At 41.4% G+C, this 21,984-nt stretch overlaps 2 protein-coding genes and 1 long non-coding RNA gene across 7 annotated transcripts in view; 1 reads left to right on the top strand and 2 right to left on the bottom strand.

The window, feature by feature from the left end:
* Positions 1–4,353, bottom strand: part of LOC140590885 (uncharacterized) — a 6,627-nt gene extending 2,274 nt beyond the window's left edge. Inside the window, exons 1-2 of the long non-coding RNA XR_011991769.1 lie at positions 4,020–4,353; positions 234–700 (exon numbers count right to left, since the gene is read on the bottom strand). This is a non-coding gene — a long non-coding RNA (uncharacterized lncRNA). The remainder of the gene's footprint in view (positions 1–233; positions 701–4,019) is intronic.
* On the top strand, positions 1,788–8,203 carry LOC111842503 (C-reactive protein-like). 3 transcript variants are annotated; one of them, XM_023809149.2, is made up of 4 exons: positions 1,788–1,933; positions 2,165–2,261; positions 2,503–3,039; positions 8,058–8,203. In XM_023809149.2, exons 2-4 carry the CDS (start codon positions 2,201–2,203, stop codon positions 8,078–8,080), a joined length of 621 nt encoding a protein of 206 aa, XP_023664917.1. In that variant the 5' UTR covers positions 1,788–1,933; positions 2,165–2,200; the 3' UTR covers positions 8,081–8,203. The 3 variants fall into 3 exon arrangements, with proteins under 3 accessions (XP_023664917.1, XP_023664918.1, XP_023664916.1); XM_023809150.2 differs by lacking the exon at positions 8,058–8,203 and having other exon boundaries at positions 2,503–2,700; positions 2,899–3,325; XM_023809148.2 differs by lacking the exon at positions 8,058–8,203 and having other exon boundaries at positions 2,503–3,325.
* Positions 8,204–10,103: 1,900 nt separating this feature from the next.
* LOC111842502 (serine/threonine-protein kinase 17A-like) lies at positions 10,104–21,984 on the bottom strand. 3 transcript variants are annotated; one of them, XM_072712372.1, is made up of 10 exons: positions 20,803–20,892; positions 20,052–20,702; positions 19,235–19,960; positions 18,822–18,950; positions 17,133–17,345; positions 13,002–13,140; positions 12,600–12,726; positions 12,352–12,400; positions 11,890–12,069; positions 10,104–11,565 (listed from the first exon to the last, which is right to left on the bottom strand). In XM_072712372.1, exons 3-10 carry the CDS (start codon positions 19,510–19,512, stop codon positions 11,283–11,285), a joined length of 1,398 nt encoding a protein of 465 aa, XP_072568473.1. In that variant the 5' UTR covers positions 19,513–19,960; positions 20,052–20,702; positions 20,803–20,892; the 3' UTR covers positions 10,104–11,282. The 3 variants fall into 3 exon arrangements, with proteins under 3 accessions (XP_072568473.1, XP_072568472.1, XP_072568474.1); XM_072712371.1 differs by having other exon boundaries at positions 20,052–21,984; XM_072712373.1 differs by lacking the exon at positions 19,235–19,960 and having other exon boundaries at positions 20,052–21,980.

Consider the following 21,984-nt stretch of genomic DNA (forward strand, 5'->3'; position numbering starts at 1 on the left):
TGCACACTTGGTAATTTGGAATCAGCAGTTTAAACACAATCTGAGGATCATCCCACTGTGGGATTAAGGGATCTGAGTGTAAAACACACACTGCAACCCAAGCCCAAGCTGCTCATGTAATGTCAGCCACACATCCGGCCCCTAGAGATTCTGGAAAATAAGCTGTAAGGACAATACAGTCCTTCACAATAGGCGATCCCAAAACTTGGGCTGCGTTAACCATTAAAGCCCACCAGTGCGTAATCTGGACGCAGCTGCACGCCGTGAGTTTCCGTCTTCCTGATGACTCGGGATTCCTGGCTCCGTGTCCCATCAGAAAGGCACGCAGCTCTGTCAGAACAATGGGCCGAGAACAGGCCGCCCCTTAAACCGCGCACTTCCTCTGCCTCCCTGGGGGCTCCATTTCCCTCCCAGTGGAGCTGCAGAGACCTTGGGGCCCTGGCAGGTTTCCTTCAAAAAAGCAGAGAAGAAAGCAAGCTTGGAAACCCACCCCCGCCACCCCGCATCCAGTGAGTGCCCTGCTGGAATGCTGCTGCAGAAGAAAGGAACTACAGCACAGGACATGATGACAGCCCAGAGTCACCCACTGAGTCCAGATCACTGTATTCTCACTGGACTCAGGGAACCCCCTTTCCCAGGAACCAACAGGAACTCCTCCAAGAATTCTGAGGTCCGTGAGTTTCCTCAATGGATGTTTCTCCTGGAAATAGTAAGACAAGCAGCCTCAGATATGTTAATATGTTAGTAATATGTTTGAGCCAATTAATGTTTGATTCACCATAGTTATGCTCATTGGCTAAATGAAAATAAGACAAAAACCATGTCTAAAATTCATGGGAAATTCACATCAAATTGAAATTCTATCAAAATATAGGCACTCCCTCTCTTAATTGAAAAGCTGGACTTTCCTCATCCCAATGGGGAAACTGGGAAGTATTTGTGTGCTCCATCTTGCTGCCTATGAGCCGCTCAAACACTCATGCATATATATATGCAGGTAAGAGCAGGGCTTGGGTGTAGTGGGTAGCCTGTACCCCTGGGGCTTGAGGGCCTTGCTCAGCGATGACTCTGCCAGCTAAGGAATTCAAACACGCAACCTTGCTGACTCACAGACCAAGCCCAACCCTGCAATGCTCCACACCACTTCTTTTGTTTAAACACTGTTGTCATTCTCACTGCTAAAAATGATGTTCTAATGTGTACGTTTCTTTAGTTTCCAAGATCCACTAGGGGGCAGAAGCCACCAACATTAGAGCTGTACCACTGACAAGCAAAGCATCAAATTGCATTCACGCAATGACACCATACAGTTACGTGTACATTGTAATATTTCTATTCACATATCCCCTCTTGCTCTCCTTTTGGGCATATAGACATATTGTTGAGAACAAAGCTTAGGGTTCCAGCACAGGGTCAGCTATGTTTATAGCTTCCCATGGAGCATTTTTTAAGGACTTAAGGGCTTGACATCCATATGGGACTCAAACCAGTTACAGTACCTTCTGATCACAGGCTATAATTTTAGAAAATGCAATAATTAACAAAAACATTTTCATTGAGAAGAAAAATGAAATGCTAAGGGATGCATTTTTATTGTGTAGCATTAGAATGGGCCTCACATTGTATATTTTGGTTCTGTTATTAATGGCTACAATGTCATTTATCAAAATGTTTGCATTACACAAGTTGTGTGCATCACACATATATATATATACACTATAATCATTATAATGTTTTATAGTTCATTATCAAAAAATATCCTAGCCCCTATTCTGCTTTGGAAAATCGGGGAGAATTGGTGGATGTTAGGGGCGTGTCCTCAAACCCTGCCCCGCCTCCTTGGATTTCTCTTGTTTTTCTTAGTGTACTGCAGGCAGAAAAAAGCTTTTGTCTGATCAGTTGAGACTGAAGGTTGTCATCAACAACATTTAAGGTAATTTTATATTTCAGCTTTACACTGATGGATAATAAATAATTTGTGGTATGTATCTTGATATAATAATGTGATATGTCAAATTCTATATGCTATTTTACATGTCAACTTCATACTCGTGAGCTAAAGACATCAGAGCCTGTGTAGGATCCAGGTGTTTTGTTAGCAATGTGAATATTAATGAATGCGCAGCAGGGGGCCGTGTTACTCATGGATTTATACCCTTTATAGGTATCTCTTCACATTCATGTTTGGGCAGCTACTACAATGAAGGGGCTTTTGTTCTATGTGCTCTATCTGATCATTGGAAGTTATGCTGAAAGAGAAGGTAGGAAGTTTACAGAATGACTGAAATTGCATTTCTGTTGATAAATGCATACAAGTACATTTGTAACTATATGTGTATAATTGCCATTATCTTAATATTTCATGTAACATTGTCATTAATACTGTATATTCTCCTTGTCAGTGAAAGCTCCCAAATGCAATTTGATAATTAATAGTGGAAAAAGTATTGGCAGGAAAAAGATGAACTGCTGATTTTCGTATTTGGTGCCTTTTGGACTCAGATCTCTCTGGGAAAGCCTTCACCTTCCCAAAACAGACAGCCACGGACTATGTGAAGATCACGCTTGATGACAAGACGTCCCTAACGGCCCTGACTGTCTGCCTGAGATTCTTCACTGACTTAAGTCAGGAATTCTCGATTTTCTCCATGGCTACACTTACACACCATAATGCGTTTCTGCTGTACAAGGAACCGTCCGGTGTGTATGGAGGGCATATCAATAATCTCTCTGCTAAGTTCTTTGGTCTTCCAGTCGAGGTGAACGAGTGGATCTCGACCTGTATGACCTGGAATTCCAAAAACCGCCTGATTCAGCTGTGGGTAAATGGAAAGCACAGTGTCAAGAAGCCTGTGGGGAATAACGCCGCCATCCATGTACCCGCCATTATCACTTTAGGTCAGGAGCAGGACAGTTATGGAGGGGGCTTTAATGCACACCAATCTTTCGTGGGTGACATCACCGACGTCCACATGTGGGACCACGCCCTCTCTCCCTGCCAGATCCAGAATTACATCACTCACGCAAGCTTCTCACCAGGTAATGTTATAAGCTGGAAAGCTTTAGAGTATGTTAAACAGGGGAGTGTGACTGTAGAAGACATCGAGATCAATACTTGTGAAAAGCCTGGATTGTTATGAAGAAAACAAAATGACTTCTGTGGCTCTTTTATGTAAAAATATTCAGTTGCTGCTGCAGTCTGTCAAGAATGACTGGCACATTCAGGTCCACCTCATGTCAATATGAATTATGACAATCTTGATTACATGATTACATTGTATGTATGAATTACGTTTTACAATTAAAAAAACTGAGCAACATAAAAGCTTAATGGTCAGCATTATAGCACACAGTGGTTCCCAACCCAGTCCTCAGGGACCCCAGATAGTCCACATTTTCGCTCCCTTCTAGCTCCCAGCCAATCAAGAACAAGGGGCTGGTACAGCTGGTTCAGGTGTTGGGAGCTGGGAGGGAGCAAAAATGTGGACTGTCTGGGGTCCCTGAGGACTGGGTTGGGAACCACTGGCCTAACACCTTCAGGGCATGCATTTTGACACTGCATACCACACAGGGCTGCAGTGAGCCTGGATCCTATCCCAGGATAGCACTAGCCAGGGGAGCCCCCTTGATGGGATGCCAGTCCATTACAGTGCACACACTCAGGCACATAATCACTCTCTATGGGCATTTCCGTAATGGCAATTCACCTAACCACATAGTTTCCGATGGTAGAACTAAACTTCAGTTGCTGGATAAATCTTGGCAAACACAGAGAGAACCTGCAAACTCCACACACACAGACCCCGGACTGGGAATCAAAACCAGCCAAGGATGCGCAAGGCTTCTGTGCCACCACACTATTCAACCCTGCACATTATACTTAACTTATACAAGCACAATATAATTGTTGATTTTACCTAGTCAAAAAAAAGTTGAGGGCTTAGACATAGAAATCTAATAAAATTGCAGGATGGTCCTGTCAAAAAGCAGAAACAAAATGTAAATGATGCTTTATTTACCATGTTTCTCTTTGGATATCCCATCTTGCTCTCCTTCGAGACATACACTCACATGCAGGTGGGGGTGAAGTTTGGTGTCAGTCATATATATTTTAAATGGCTGTAGCCTTGTCCCAATTCAGGCGCTGCATCCTTTGTAGGATGTGGTCTACATAGTCTTTGTAGGCTGTGTCCTTCTAAAAATCCATGCGATGTGTCTTGTGATAGACTGGGCTTTGAAGAAGGTGGTTCATTCTCAGCCTGGGAAAAGAAGGAGGCATTTCTAAGACATATTTGAAGGAACCTTTGAAATGGAACAGCCCTGTTGCGCCACTGTGACGCATCTGGTTTTTGACTTCAGCCTTAGAAGGACGCAGCTCCTGAATTGGGACACAGCTTGTGGGGTAAGAAGCAGCAACAACAAGCTCTGTCCCTGTAACCATGACTAATCTCAAATGTCAGGCACTTCTGTCTGCTCCAAACTTCTCTCCACAAAGAAAGACGTAGAAGAAACATTCACTGGTATTTCTACTATAAATAGCCAATAATATTACAACTGTATATAAACATTCAAATAGCAAACATTTAATAATAGTTGAAGCGTTCAATACACAACTTGTTTTCCATCCCCCAACTCCGAATGCAGCACACGGCTGTATGTTTACATGCAGAGGAGACTCTCTGTCGGAGGTAAATATCTCTTCATAAGAAAGCAAGTTGATACAATGCTGATTACTGAGATATAGATATACTGCCATAAAATTACTTTCTGTAGGTATTGCCTCAGGTATTAAAATGACCGAAAAAGAGACCTTGAGGTGCCTTTGGCTTGGCGCAAGAACTAGTGGCTTCCTATTAAACAGATCACTGTAAATCAAAGGGATTTGTGGAAACAAATCTTGCACAAATGCAATATACTAAGCTGATTTTTGTGTGAATGGCTGATCTGAACATTACACACTTTGACAGGAGCATGACATCGGCTTGAGAATGGAACTGTACTATCTGTGTGGTTCAAGTGTCTTATACAATTTCACCTTGCTGAAGGATACCATCGATTTAATGACTCCCGGACATAGTAAAAGTCGGCATTTTGCTCCAGCTATTCCTTTGCATTGTTGTTGCATGCTGGACTGATTGCATTGTCAGCACTATTACAGGGGCTTCAGCTTGGAGTGAACTTATTTTTCAGCAGTGGACTACTTGAGATTGGCTTTCATAAGCAGAAGACAGCAACAGTAACATATAATAGAATTATATGTTGCCTGAATGAATACATGCAAACTAATTCTACCTACTAATCTTGAGAATTCACATTCCTCCAGCAATGTTTAGCTCAAATTCTTTTCATAATGTTAATGTTAGATATTTATAGTGGATGGTTGGTTTTTACCCCAAACTTAGTTATTAATGATTATCAATTTTTAGCAATATTCCATAGAGCAGAGATAATCAGCTTTATCATATCAATCTGTTTAAATGTCCAACGTGATTGCTCCACTGGACTCAAAATTTCCATTGACTAAAGATTTATGAGCTAATGAACATCCTGTGTTTTATTTTACTTGGCAAATTTCTGTTGTTTGCTCTGGCAAATGTTAAGTGGTACTAACGTTGGCTCAGGCATCTGGATCAAAATAAAAAAAATCCCTGCATTGGAAATCCATGTAGGATCTAGATTCATCATGTAGGAAATCCATCCTCAGGTGATGTCAAGATTTCTAAAGCCCATACAAAACATGTTTGTATTTTTAAGCGGGTTTAATTTTTGTCACCATTTATTCCATTTTAGGCCTGTTTTTAAATGTACCAGGTTAGTGTATTTTTTTTTTTTTTTATCATTTTGCTGTCAGTCACTAAATCACACAAAAGCTCTTTTGAATGGTTGACTTAAGCCAGGACTAACATGAATGATTATGAACATCCAGAAATGAATTCAGCCAAATGACTATTTCAATATTAGTCTAAATACTAGAACTCGTGGCCATAAGTGGAAATTAGCGGGAGAACATTTTAAAACAAATTTGAGGAAGCACTTCCTTACACAGCGTGTAGTCAGAGTATGGAATAGTCTTCCTGCTATTGTAGTGGAAGCTAAAACCATGGGTTCCTTTAAATCAGAGCTAGATAAGATTTTAACAACTCTGAGCTATTAGCTAAGTTCTCCCCAAACGAGCTTGATGGGCCGAATGGCCTCCTCTCGTTTGTAAATTTCTTATGTTCTTATGTTCTTATGCAGCTTACCTGGTTTTCTGTTAATGTGATATTTGGGTGTATCAATGGTTGGCTGACAGCAGTAGCTTCACTGAAGGCACAATTTGTTATATTATGCAGCTGCAGCTAGATAAACCTTAGACTGGATATGCTAGTTTTTTGCATAATATTCCAAAGGTTCATGAGGTAGGGCAGCAGCCCCCTACCTGCAGGTGTTGTGGGTTCAGTATGTTCCCCAGCTTTGTGTAGAGTATATATGTTCTCTAAGTGTCTGTGTTGGCTTCCTCTGGCTCTCCCGCAAGATAAAGGCACAGTGATTTGGTGTCTGAGTGAACGTGTGCCTGGCCATTGACCAGAGGTGGAAATTTCTGATCCAGAAAGTAAAATCCAGGCCAAGATTTTGGTTCAACCAGCCAGTTGAGTACTCCGTGACTCCGACTAATTCTACTCAGCTGGTTGGTTGAAACAAAATCACGGTCTGAAATTTCCACCTCTGCCATAGAATGAAATCTGTTCCATGATGCCCTTTGCCTTGTGCCCTATACCTAATGGCATACACTCCTGAATCACTGTATCCCTACACTAGATAAGAACAGATGCTACATTTTGCTGGCAAACACAAAACAGCCATAATTACAGCAAAATATTGATCAGTCATGCTAAGCAGATGGGTGTTTGACCTTTGAGTTTCTTATATGTGTATAAATGAACTTTGAAATCAGTCCGATACCTAGCAGAAAGCCAGTGAAGGCAGGGACTATACTTTATGTTCATACTTTCTGCTCCTAGTAAAAGTTCTAGCTGCAGCATTTTGAATATGCTGTAAGGTGCCTAATGTGCAGTGTGGATAGGCCAACCTACTGCATACAAAACAGGTATTTGTTTTTTAGTATTTTGAATAGCGATAATCTCAACGTCTTAGTTTGGAGTTTCACAGCTGAAGGAGGCACACCTTCAAAACTGCATCAATAGTGACATCTTGTGGATAACCTAAGGGTCTCCAGGGGACCCTTCAATCAGGGCTGCCAACTCTCACGCATCTGGCGCAACACTCATGCATTCAGACTTTCATGCTCACACAAGAAATCTTATGGTAAATCTAAATTATTTCATTATAAACCTAAAATTGGCTACATCAAAAGTGTTGGGGCAGTTTGCAAACCCTACAGACAAATTACATCGTAATAAAACTATTACATACAGCCACGGAAAATATTAAGAGACCACAGCACAATTTTTTGTTTCACTCATTTCTCAATTTATGGGTGTGCATCTGTGAATAATATATAGTTTTCTGCAAACTCCAACCTGGCTCTTCTCTGTTTCTCGTTAATGAAGACCTTCTTACTTGCTTTATGGGACCTCAGTCCTGCTTTTAGGAGCCTGATACAAACTATCATAGCAGTGCACTTCACACCTGCACTCAATGATTGCCATTCCTTTTGAAGGTCACTTGATGTCATCCTTCGATTCATGAGAAATTGTCAGATAAGTTAACGGTCATCTCTGGCATTAGAAAGTCGCTTCTGCCCTTTACCTGGCTGGTATTCGGTCATTCCCAGTGTCTCCTGCTTCACCTTATTCTTGTGCACTTGTGTCTTAGAAATTTTGAACCTAGAAGTGCCCTGCTGCTCAGTGTAGCCTGCTGCCAGCAGAACCAGGATTTAAAAATGCAGATTTGTTTAAAAATATAGAGTAGTTTCTTAATTTTTTCCATGGCTGTACATGTAATGGCGTGTAAATATGTATATGCAGACTGTCTCAAACTGAAAATCTCACTCCAGCCGGCTCAGCAAAGTTGGCAACCCTGCTTCAATAGTTGTAAATATTTGGATTCTTTTCTAGGAACTGGGAAATCAGAAGCTTGAATGGAAAGACAAGAAACCATATGGATCGACCAGTTAATAGATTATATTCATCAAATTATTTACAGTAGGCTTTTGCACAGGACGGAGTGTCTTATTGCCATTATCCTGGTACAGCTTGTTGTTTTTTTTATTAAATAATAATAATAATAATAATAAAAAAACACCTAATCTATTAACTTGTCATTCAGATTTTATGTTAAAGCCCTTGGAAATAATATGATATTGTTGATCAAAAACACATCTTGCGTGCGCGAGAGCACTGGGTACCAGGCTTGTCATTGTTGGCATCAGGTGATTGCTAGCTAGCAAATTTACTTTAGCAAAAGAAGTTTCTTTCCAAAATGAATTATGGATAAGAAGCTTTTTTTAAAAAAAAAAAATAGGTGAGGAGGTGCAGGCAAGGCTTGAGAACGTGCAGGAAGAGTTATTTCCTGTTGCCATAGCAGCTTCATCTGTTGGTTCAGGTTGGTGAAGAAGAGGGCTCGCTCGGTAGCTAGCTAATGTAGCTCAGGGCTCCTCAAGCGTTTATGAAACAAGGCTTTACCATTTATGAAAGCAAGTATTTCCAAGTCACACCTTTACATGTAAAACATCATGAGACTAATTCCAAAACACACCTGACCAGCAACTTAGGCACAGCAGTGTGTGATGGCGCAATTTGAGAACCACTGGTCTAGATAGTAGGGATACACCAGAATACAAATGAATTACTCAGAATCGCACAAATAATGCATCGTAAACTAATCTTTTTTCAATTCCGAAGTTTCACGATATTCTTCAAAAAAGTCAGCTCCATGACTAACATGTCTATTTTCTTTCAAATCGACTCACATCAGTGTGGATGGCCCGGAGACACAAATGCCCATTCTTTGATTTCACTAAGTAGTCACTTGATTTACTACAAATTATTTCAAAGTGATCGCTAACGCACAACAGGCAGTGGGCGGGAAGCTGACCCCTGGCTGTCGCTCTGGGAAACTCATATGTTGAGAGGTGGCAGTGTCATGTGCAGATTTCATACTTTAGTAGAGTATCACATAGGATATTCATTTGACTCTGAAATGACTTGAAAACGGTGCATTTTTCAGGTGAAAATCTAAAGATTTCTTGCCTGCCCCGGATGTTTCAAGACCCTACGATGCTCCTCTCCCCAAGTAGAAACCTTTTATAAAGTTTTGGGCAAAAGCCATAAAGTTAAGCATGTTAGTCTCATGCATTGTCAGACGCCCACTGAAATGTAATGGGTTGTGGAGTTCTGGATTAAGCAGTCTAGATATTTCTAAACCTTGTGTTTTTGGTGTGGCCGGACACTCTGGAAAGAGCAAACAGTAGGTAGGGTTGCCACCTCAGTCCCGTAAAATCCTGGACACCCAGTCATTCCCTTTCTTAGCGAGCAGAAACAAAGCATTTACGTACAATGGCATGCTAAATGAAAGAGTGTTTCTTTGAATGTGAATTTGGAATATTTTTTCCATCTGCATTTACTAAAAATAATATATAAAGCATAACAAAGTAAAAAGAGCTCTTGTATCGGAATCTGTATTGGTATCGGTAGTTGTGTATCGGAATTGGATCGGAACTGAAAAAATGTGGATCGGCCCATCCCTAACTGTGACCATCAATTAAATAATCTGCCATTTGTGCTACAGTAGCTCTTCTACTATAACATTCTAGTGTAATGTTATGGTTCTGTGTGTGCGTGCGTGTGTTTGCCATTCATAGCAGATAGGGCTAATTAAATGACTACATAGACCTGGTATTAGTGACCTTCCTGGTAGCTTTCAAACACGCATGTATGAATCGGAGCACATCCCACAAGCCTGAACTGCAGGCAATCAAAGTAGGACCAAGTCTTGGAGGCCAAGCGAGCAGCACACACCATGTCACCATGTAACGGATGTGGCCCCAACATGCAAGAGAGCAGGCTGGCAGTTCAGCTCCTGATAGCGATCAGTCTATGGGAAGACGGGGGACCCACATCACCACTGGTTTAGTGGAACAAACAAGAACGATGACAAGTTAATACAGCACTTTATATATTTATACATGAATTAAAACAATCAAATTGACAACAGAAAAAAATTGAGGATATTAACCTAAAAACTAAATAGACAGATATACACATTTCAGTCCTATGTATGAATATTTTGATTTAATGCTTGTTCCGGAAATTTCTCTGCATATAAAACTTCAAGGCATTACTAATGCAGCCCAGCTTTGAGCCGCTAAGCATGACGCTGTATTTCAGATTTTCCTTTCAAGAACTTTTACAAAATATTACTCAGTTTGGAAAAGTCAAGGAAATAAGGCAGAGAACTTTAAAACATCAACAAAATCCATGTCAATCTGAATAACACAATTTTAGCAGCAATGACTGGGCATTTATATGAGATTAAAAACAAAACTCAGGTGTGAAAAATATGCAATAAATTTTCCAAAGTAATAAATTAAGATTTTTGGACACCGTGAGATATCAGTCCATTTTCTGACAAAGTGCTTGGAAGTTGGTCAATCTAACTAAAGAAGGCAGTAAACAATTCTTTCCTTTATTATTCTCATTTAATTCAGGTACCTGGTTATCTTGATTTGAGGACACACACAGAACCAAATACAAGCAAAAAGTACGTGAAAATTATGAACTTCAGCACTGGTCTGTCACTCCTTGAAACTTCACAAATAAAAAGTACCAAGCAAGCTAATAGTTGTTGTATATAACCCTCATAGTACAACACATACAGGCTTTTTACTTATGCCCATAAAATAAAATTTCAAGGGGAAAACAAAAATATAGAGGAGGGAACATGTGTCACAACTGTTACTTCAACCCTTTTCTAGGTTAGCATATATTCCCTGATCTCTGGATCCAGGCCATCTTAACGGAGATAAAAGGAGAAAAGTTCAACATAGAAAACAAAAGAAGAACTGAGATACCTTTACCACAGTGTATGATGGACATCTATAACAGGTTTGTTTTAAATTAAGAAGAAAGAAACGGTGGGAAAAATCCTCTTAATGACTTGGAGATAATGCATGGGCTTTTTAACATTCCTTCTTCAAAGCATGGCTACAGATTCCTTGACAGCATGTCAAACTGCCACATTCAGACATGGCCATTGCACAACCTCAAAGTGCCTTAAAAAAACAACACAATAACAATAATGATAACCACAGGGGCTAACTGACGGTCCATAGTCAAGCTGGCTCAGCAGACGCACTTCTGCGGGATCTCGGGGAGGCTGGGAAAGGGCTCGTCGCACGAGAAGGTGCCCCGAATGGCCTTCATCTCACGCTGGCTGGAGCAGTAGGGCGTCATGTAGAGCAGATCCCGGGAGGGGACTGGACTCTCAGGTTCTGAGTCCGATTCTGACTGGCTGGTCTCGGGCTCAGCTTGGCTAGGCAACAGGGTAGAGTGGAGGTGGGTGGGCGGCTTAGACCCCCCCATCAGCCAGGGATGAGCCAGACAGTCTTCAGCAGAGGGTCTCTCTCTGCAATTAGAGGGGAAAAATGCAAGCATTTATAACCAAACTTCAGAAATCAGATGTTTATCCAGCAAGATCAACGGTCTGTTCATTTTGTCCCATATTTTGATTTTGCCATTCTTCCCCTCTACTCAACTGGCTCAATTATCTAATCTGAAGCAGACAGTAAATCTTTGCACTTTTAATTGATACAGACACATCCTAGGCCTGTCACCCAGTACACATTAGATTGCAATGACACATGTCATCCTCAAGAGGGTGCGCTAGGCTATTTTTTCCAGGGGAAAAAAAAAACTGACTGAATCAGAGCACACGACAGAACTGGCTGACCTAGGATCTTGGACAAGGAGGGTCTTGATGAAGTCGATGGCGAGGGAAGACACTCCCTCAAAGACATCCTGGGAGTAGTCCGCATTGCCCTGCGAGATGTTCAGGAAGGTCTCCTGTTTGTTATCACCCAGGAATGGGGACGATCCTGTCAGCATGACATAGGTCAGGACACCAATGCTCCTGAAAGGGAAAAGAGAAAAAAAAAAAATAGTTGAGTTGATGCTCAAGGCAGCTCATTTAGGAGATTCTAGCACAAGAACATGACAGCACTTAGTAAAGACAGCCCGAACTGTTCAGCCCTTAGTCGTAGCTGCTACTGGCTTTAACCTGACATTGCCCCCTGAATAAATATTTCAGCAATTTGGAAACTCCCTCCCCCCCCAAACACACACCTTAAAAACGCCAAAGTAAGCTAAGGTAGATCATGTATCTGAGCATGACTCAAAACAAGTTAACACTCACCACATGTCTGTGGATGGACTTAAGGCCTCGTAGTTGAGGACTTCAGGGGCTGAAAGAGAATCAGACAAAGGTCTAGGAGTTAAAACGGAGGCAAAATTATTATTAGACCGTTTTCAAGAATTTCTTAGCTTCTCTTTGGTACCTTCCAGCCATTTACAGCACAAGACATTTTAAAATTACTTTTTTTTTTTCTTCAATTCACAACCAGAAATGAAATGGCAGATTCTTCGTAATTCTTGGTGACTTACCCACATACTCCGGTGTCCCAATTATCTCCCGAATCTCCTCCTTGTTGTCCATGCATCTGGACAGACCAAAGTCCACGATTCTGATGTCACCCAAGGGCTGGGAGCTGGTCAGCAGGATATTCTGAGGCTTGGATGGAGACAGAAGCAAAACTAATTGAATATTAGCCAAACTGTAAATCAGTGGCCCCCAACATTTTTACTTTGTACTACAAAGAAAATAATGTGGGTGGTGTTTGTTGATGGTGAAATGAATCCTATTTGTAATAAATGTTATGTGGGCTACTCATTGGCTCCCTGTGGGTAACTAGTAGCTACCAGTCAATGCGTTGCTGACCGCTGGTTAAGTGATATTTATCTGTACTTATTGGTTACCAGGCATTTTTACTTATGCTTATTACTGACCTTCAGATCCAAGTGTACTACATTGTTACGGTGCAGACAAGCAACGCCCTTTAAGATCTGCTGGGTGAGTCTGATGACATCCCGCTCTGGGAAGGTCTCGTCTGCTACACACTGGTCAAAAATCTCCCCACCGGCTGCACTACAGAAGTGAGGGGAAAAAAATAACTTTCAGTATGAAACAGGACAATCAAACATGAAAGTAGACACCTCATCATGTACATTCTTTAATTTACTCATAGGCTCGCACCCAGACCTATAAGGGCACCGATCTCTAACTCATAGCTCATAGCGTTCATTACTAGAAGGTGAAAAATGCATGCCAGGTGTCCTCAAGGAGCTTCACTTATTTAAAAATTGACTTGTATTGGAATCCATGTCATGACAAGAGCGTCGAACAGTAGCTGAGCCAAAAAAAAAAAAAAAACAGGTATTTAAAGCACATGAAATTTCTTGCATTTTTTGGTCGACTTACATAAAAATAAATAAAGAAAGAAAGAAAGAAAATCACTGAATTCACCTGGAGGATTGATGGTTATATTAATGGGGAATTTCCCCACCCTTTCATTTACTGGATATTATACTGGAGGAACCAAATTAAACCACAGAGGAATGTGAAGAACTCCCACGTGAGGCTGCTGTCTTAGATAAGATTCCTGGAGCGGCGGAGAGTTGAAAACAAAAGCACGTGAGACTGCTGCTTTGTGCACACGGCTCGCCTGCATTCTTAGTGCGGTGGGTGCATCAGTCATGCAACTTCACGTCCACCCATCACGCTCATTTATTGCTCTTGCCCTCGAGTCCTGGTTGTAAAAACAGGACTCGTGAGAAATCTTCTTCAGAATGGGTATGAAGACACTGAAGGGGGTTGTAGTCTAACTACTAATACACACAATACTCATCCATTCAACAATCATAAGACAACTAATCTAGGGGGGTCTGCATAGTGTTGAAGGCTACAAGAGAAAAGGATGCAGGGCGAAACTGCAGAAGTGGTGACGGGCTTCTGCAGTTACGGCCTCCTTACATCACCTCCTCAAGCTGATAAGCCAAAGGAAACCAGGAAACACAACAGACTCAGCCTTACTTTGAGAGACAAGAGGCAGATATTAAGGAGTTTTTTGATAACCTTGTGAGAAGAGCACTTGGGCTTTGGCCAACAGCTAAATGGAGACAATAGGGAGAGATTTTTTTGTAAGTCCGAAAAGAAAGCGAGTGTGTGTTAGAATCACCATCACGTCGTAGGAGAATGAACAAAACTCTTGCAGTTATTTTTGTAGCACACTTTCTTTGTATGGTGCGACAAAAGGGTGCATGCATTATTTCAGCAAAAGCAAAGCACGATTTCACAAACACAGGAGTGCTGTATTTACTGGGTCTAATGAAGCACGGGCAGTTTGAGGAAGATTAACTCAGGAATATTCAAGTTTTTTGCAAAGCCACTTTCAATAAACTGAAGTAAACTGAAGACTGATTAATCATCTTTGATAATGTTCAGCGACAGCTGCTGTGAATTTAACTTCAGTTGGGTCAAGCCTCGGGTCTCAGGCAGAGTTGTTAGACCAGGGGTGGCCAATCTTATCCGCAAAGCGCCGGTGTGTATGCGGGTTTTTGGGATAACCTGTAAGTCAGCTGTTCAAACCCAGGTGTGAGGACTCTTTCAGCCAATCAGTCCTCTAGTTAGTGGTCTAGTTAGGAAGTTGCAGCGAAAACCCGCACACACACCGGCCCTTTGCGGATAAGATTGGCTACCCCTGTGTTAGAGCAACTCAACACAAACCGTTGTCATCAGAGCAGTAGCGATCTGCAGTACGGTTTAAAGGCTTTTTGAAGTACCAGTGAGAAATGCATCAGTATTCCATATTCCATATTCCATGTTACATAACCAGCTTTTATAACTTTAAAGCTAGAAATGGAACTACTCAACAACAACAAAAAGCCTACAAGCAGTGAATTATAAAAGGCAAAGCACAAGATTACTCTCCTATTAAAACACAAACTCAGGAATGTCACCGTTACCCAGACATCCAGTGATATACAAGCAATCTCATGGACTGAGTGTGCCAGCGGGCACAGGGAACAGGAAGGTGACGCCTATTAGATGGGGACAAAGGCTACGGTTCAGGGTGTCTTTCACAATGCACTCCAAACTGAGGCCATGACATCACCGCAGATACGCTACAACACTAACCCTTTAATAACTGACGACACGTTTCAGAAAAAGAAGCAAGCAAATCGAAAGATTTAAAACACGGCATCGGGTTGTGAAGCATAAAATAAATCCAGATTTACTGTAAATGCACCTCTACTATTACTCAACAGTACAGAACTATGACTGGGCCACACCTCTAACCAGAGACACAGAATGGTACACTGCCCCAGCACGCTGATGGCCAGAGGTTTGTCTGGAAGATTCTGCTAGAGCAGCATGTAGGCACACAATGAACACCTTTAATTCAAAGTAAGCTCAGGGGATGCAGGCCAGTACTGCTTTGCAGAGAAGATCATCTCGACAAGTATTTGGGAAAACTTGTATACTGTAAAAGCGTGTTTATCCCTGGTATCAATGACATCACAGCCCATACTGTACATACAGATTTCATTAGACAATGGCCTGACCATTTCTGTAATACTGTACAGCAAGGAAATTCTGAATGCAAAGTAACGAGTCTTCTGGAAGGCAGCAATGAGGTATTAAAGAGTAATAATTAATATCTTATCACCCTTTTCACTTAATTCTCTTTTAACCGTAGTATTTTGAAAAACAAGGTTGTTGTTCCCCTCTTCAAACCCAAAAGAGCCTAGACCTAGTTTAGCACTGGTTAAGGATGTGGTAGCGGCAGCTGCAATGTATATTTGATTTTTAAATGCTCCCCACAGCTAGAGCTAAAACTAAACGGAAATGGAAAAAGAACACTCAGTATGCCGGTTTTGCAAAGAAGCATAGTGGTGCGGGGGCAAATGACCTGAGAAGACCGCTGTGCAGTCGAACGTGCTACAGATGGCGAGAAAAAAAAACAGCTAGACGCAAATCATTTCTCAGAAGAATGCTTGAGAAACCTCACTCTGTCACAAAGGATGTGAATTAAAGGCCCAATGTAGCAGGAAAAGAGAAACAAGAAAACAAGGCAGCCCTGCTTAAGAGAAAGTGAGGCATTTAGGGGCTAAGTGTAGTAAATGTGAATATTTGGGTTATTACGCCCAGTATGGTTCTGGGTAACTCTGCCCAAACTCCTGCAGTTTTTTGATGAGTCTGGGAAAGCTAAGGCTACAAAACCCTCTTCCAAAAAAGATGCCCATTGCATGGCTCAATACATTTACATGCTGAATATATACAGCATCCTTATCAAGTCATAATGCAAACACAAAAGGTCATCAAAAAAATACATAATTACAAATCAAGTTAAGAATTCTCTCTTTAGAGACAAGCAGCTCAATGGACGTGTTAAACATTAGAAACTGCACTGCGTGACAGGTATAGTTAAAACTTCCTCCCAGTGTTACTTTGACTTGATCTTGAAAAGCAACATTTTTCCAGCGTAATATCAGCGATTGACGAGGCCCCTGAGGCACGGCCTTGAGTTACCCATTGGCCGTAACACACCTAGACCCTGGGTAGTCTGAGGTCGACTCTGCACAGTTCTGCTGAAGGGGGAAACAAGCTTTCATTTCCTTTTAAGGTGAATACGAACACGTGTATGACAGAGGCTGACCGGCTGCGGAAATGAGGCCAGACGTACCAAGGCAGACAGGAAAGGTGCAGACACAGGAAGCAAGGCTTCTTACATCTGAGATATCATCTCCCCACTACTCTAAACCTGACAGTAAGGTTTAAAAACTAAATCTGGATCTACACTAGTAAAAGTAAGGGAAATTTAAATAAAGACTGAAGCAAAGCCACAGCTCAAGTGTTGGTTGGCAACACTCAGAGGAACAATAGCCAGACTAAGGCCTGTCCACCGCTGTAATATTCTCAGCAGTATTAAAACAGATTAAAAACCCACTAAGTTTCTGACATTTAAAATTTAATAGGATATTAGAGTTAAATCCTTCCTGTGATTCACTTGACATGCAGCAACTTGTATCATTGTAGAAGAATGAATGTCCACTCTTTTAGGTTGGGGGGGGACTTACTATTCAAGCACCAGGATCATCTCTTTTGTCGTCTCATAGACTTCATGGAGGGATACAACGAAGGGGTTGGATTTCGCATACTCCAGCACGGCGATCTCATGGATAATATCTGAGCGGCAGTCCTGCCCCCTGCGCATCTTCTTCAGGTATTTGGCTGCATGCTCCTTCCCAGTCGACTTTTCGACACACTTCTTCACCACAGCAAACTTACCCCTAGTGGACAGGAAGGAGAACAGCAGGGTCAGTCGACTATCACCACCTATACTTATTTAGAGTTTCTTCACTAGAAATCAACATATTGTTAGATGAATGAACTGTATTTTTTTTTTTTTTATTTAGTTTGGACTTTCGCCAACGAGCACTGATATGCAGGAACTTTAAATATAGTGGCTGTTTTCCCTGAGACATTAATACTGATATGCAAAATTTAATCATCATTGACAGCAGAGAATGCATTGTTGACTAAATCAATTCAGAATAAGGCATTTTTAACTTATTTGTACTCAAGTTCTCTTTCAATAGGAACACACAGTATGGGAACTTCAGAGGTCACGGGTCCTGTAACCAAGAACAGCCCTGCAGAGTCAAAGCTGTGCAAAACTGGGCTGGCCAAGTGTCCACAGATTTCTACACCATTATTTCTTAATTAAATTGCATCACAAGCTTTAGAACAGAGACTGCTCTGACACACATTCAAGTAAGAGCATGCTTGGGGTAGGGGGGTCACAGCGCAGCAAACAGCGCTCCTAGCTCAGGGGACCCCAAACATGCGATTATTCTTCCGAGGACTGACGATCATGCGATCACAGGCACAGAGGCTGAGCCACACACCACCACCGCCATTCCATAAAAGGAAATGAGCCTCATCTGAACTGTGAAACTTCTTTTCCTGTGTTGTCTGCTGTCAGTCTCACTCACACAGTTACTCAAGTCTGACGATCAGCCGCCTGCTGTTAAACACTCAAGCCGGCATTTACATGCATGGACCATTGTGGCATAGAACAGTCCATTTAAGACGAAAATGAGACATTCAAACACCATCATGCACCTTTAAAAGGAAAGGGGATAGCACGAACATTAGCCTTTATGACAGCATAACAACAGACAGTCTATTCTCCAGAACTGCATATCAGATCTGTCGTAGCACCAAGGAACCAGTCTGGCAATCAAGAAAGATCGACATGATAAATAGGGAGGTAGAGGCTGTACAAACCCAAGGAAGATTGCAGCAAACTGTTAAAGATGTCTATAACTGACGACAAACTGAATACCGATAGCCATAAATTAATGGGTTTATACTCTGAACAGCTGCAGCCAGAATTTAAGCCAGTATTATATACATCTACACTCCAAGTCACACTCATTCATCAGCCATGTGGTCTGCAGTAAATTAATTTATTTACAGAAAAGCCGCCTTTTCTTTCTTAGACATAAGCTGTTTATATACATTTATTATTAGTTTCTCTTCCTGACCTGGGTTTTGAGTCGTCTACACTCCTGGTTCACACCACAGAACAGTTTTTTAGTGTTGTTCAGCATTTTCCATTCTCATTCTTACTAGAAAATACAGACTATTACCATGCATTTGCATGACTAAACTTACCTTCATGCTATCGATCGGGCAACAGCACTATACACCGATTCGTATAAGTCGTTCAGTTAGATATAAGATCAAAAATGCGCACTTACCTGCCCAGTGTTTTGCCAACCACATCATAACTGCTTTTAAACGAGTCCGTACGGATCGGCGTTTGGATTTTCATCACCATCCCGTTTTTGTTGGTCATTGTTGAGTCCGGCTTTTCCTCGTCTCGGTATCTACACGTGAATTCGAGGTCCAGTAATGAGATGACGCCTACGTTTAGTAACTTAACCCTATTTCATGTCACTATACAGTAACTTTTAACAGCACCGGCGAATACCGAACAACCCAACACCCAAGAGAAAACAACAGACTAAACTTCAGCAAAAGGCTTCAGCTGCGGATACGCTGTCACATGCTTTCGGACTGAATACCTAAAGTGCTCTCGACTATCTGTTCAATAACAGAAACTCAGACAACGTAAAAGGAAAGTAAGATAACAGTATCACAGGTATAGCACCTTCCTCTTTTCAAAAGAAACACGTCTTTGCTGGATAGGCTCCTGCGGCCAGCCCTTCTTAATGACAGCCCGCGCGGCGTCCAATGAGACGCTGGGACACATCGCAGCCATTCACTGCAAGCAAGTTCAGCTATATGCGCAGTCCTCAATCTCCTATCGTGCAGTAAATCCATTACATTTCTCATTAAAATGACATGCAGAACTCCAGTTAGAACAGCCCAGGAATAGCATTGCAACAAATCATAGGAGGAATAAAGTACAGAGATAGTGGGTAGCATAATGGCTAAAATATGGATAGGAAGACCAGATAATCCCTGTCAGGGAGGACACCTCGAGCTACTTCAGGTTTTACAAACTACTTTAAAACTGAAAGGCTCCTGTGCTTGGCTAAAGAGTTCAGCTCATCTTGTGCTTTGACATTAACATTAGTGACACATGCATGATTACAGGAGACTGACCAAACAGCACATAGCAAGAACTCAGTGCTTAAGTGAAATCCAGGTTAGTTTACAAATCATGTCTTCACTCAAAGTGTCCTCCTGACATGGATTATCTGGTCACCTTAGATATGGACAGTATGTATAAATGGAAATATAAATCTTTTAAGCTTTGGATATAGTGGGACTGGTGTCTGAGTGTGCCTTGCCATGGGTTGGTGCCCCATTCTGGGTCGTTCCTTGCCTTGTGCCCATAGCCTCTGGGATAGGCTCCGGACCTCACATGACCCTGAATAGGACAAGCGTTTACAGAAAATGGATGGATGGATATAGAGGAAGACACTGTGATATCTTGCATGTTTTGTTGTGCTTGCAGATACCTGTGTTCTCTGCAATTGATCTGGAGGAAGCTCTGGGTGCACCACCTTGAAGCAGGGAATTGAGGTAACAGGTTGTGTAACAGTTCCATGAGGAGCATCCAGCATACATGGATTCATCCATCCATGAACTTTCCAGGTTACTCTTCTAGCACAGGATCAATATGAGGAATGAGAATGGATCCTATCCCAGGCATGAGGCAGTGGGCACCCTGGACAGAATGCCAGGGCGTAGTCTCACACAAAGGGCAGCTAAAAGAAACCAATTCACTTGGACCTTGTGCTTTTTACTGCTGGAAGAAACAGAAGTACCTATAAAAACCCATAAAAGAGCCCAGAGACCATGAAGACTACAAAACAGGCTCTACTCAGACAGTTGGTTTCAGCTGAGAGAATGTGTTAAATATAGACACATTGACATTGTTGTAGAAAATAATCTGAGGTCACATGTCTTCTTATCTAGCTAGGCCCTTCTTCCTACATTCTTCGGCCGGAGATCTTTGTGCACCATGCTACTAACAAGCATTTTTATGTTATCCTTGAGGCAGTAGTTCAAAGCAGCAGTACTTCCGCAAAGTAAAATTTCAGGAATTCGTTGACCTTCCCTAGATCTTCAGAAACTCATTAGTGATTCTGGCTATTCTTCTTAGCACTCTTTAAAAAAAGAAATTATAGTCAGCTTCCACATTTGAACTTAATCCCAAGCTATTAAGACATTGCTATACATTATATTAAAACCTTCCATCACTCATACCCAGCACCTCCTGGCTCTTCACGGATGTCCCTCCAGATGCTTTTCACATCTTAGACTTACACATTCCCTGCAGAGATATACTTGCTGACCAAATGATGGTATGTTCTATAGACTTGGCATGTACTGCCTGAAGGGACAGAAGACTTTGAATAGAATAAGACATTCATTCATTGTCACATGAGACTCAGGGTTACGTATGATGGGCGTGACCTCCACCTATTTATCCCTTACATCTAGTAGGCTAACTGTTGCCTCATTTTTTGGTTTCTACATTGCAATGTTTAGTGTATGTACGTAATTCAGGGACTCTACCCATCTGAAGAAAAGTAATTGAATTATTTAAAAAAACAAGGAGAATTTAGTAATATTGTCATGTACAAAGGATACATCATATTTGCCTCACACTTAAACTTTAAACAAACACACACTTGCTAACACACATTCCCATAGATATGTATCAAAAAATAAAGAGTTAAAATTTCTAAAGATCACTACATATTTTATATAGGAAATTCACAATTGCATCTCTCCTTAACCTCATATCAATGTGCTATTTTACTGAACCATATAGGAGTATAATAATGTAATACAGACTCTTGAAACTATTTCTGACAATTGTAGATCAGTTGTTTTTCACAACAGGGTCAATCCTTTCACCACATTAATAGAAGTAAATGCTATTATATCTAGTCATTTGTGACAACACCCTCTTGGTCATTAGTCAGGTAAAACATTTTACATTCCCGTCTCCGTATTATGAACCAACATGCCCTTTTATCGAAACTGAGTGATTAAGATGGTGAAAGGAGTGCTGAAAGGACATGATCAGAGTTTTGTGGCGCAGATGTAGCAATGTGGCTCCACCTTATAGCCGAAACACAAGCTGATTTCATATGCTAATGTACTGAACAATAATGAAAGTATGCATTCCAGGTGGGTTTATCCAGGTGAAAATGAAAGCCACTAATCTATCATGTTCTCTAGATAAATCTCTCCCGACTTAGCCGATTCCAAATTATGAGAAGGTGCTTTTGCTGAAAAGTGACTGTAAAGAAAGTTTGGCAGAACATTACGATTCTGTTGCATAGCATCGAGTGGAAGAGCTTCTAGTGCTGGTTCCTTAAAGCATTATGCTAATTACCATAGGAAAAACTTGAACGGACTGGTGCTGAAGACCATAAA

This window comes from Paramormyrops kingsleyae, chromosome 5 (assembly GCF_048594095.1).
Source record: "Paramormyrops kingsleyae isolate MSU_618 chromosome 5, PKINGS_0.4, whole genome shotgun sequence".
In the NCBI taxonomy this organism is placed as follows: Eukaryota; Metazoa; Chordata; class Actinopteri; order Osteoglossiformes; family Mormyridae; genus Paramormyrops; species Paramormyrops kingsleyae.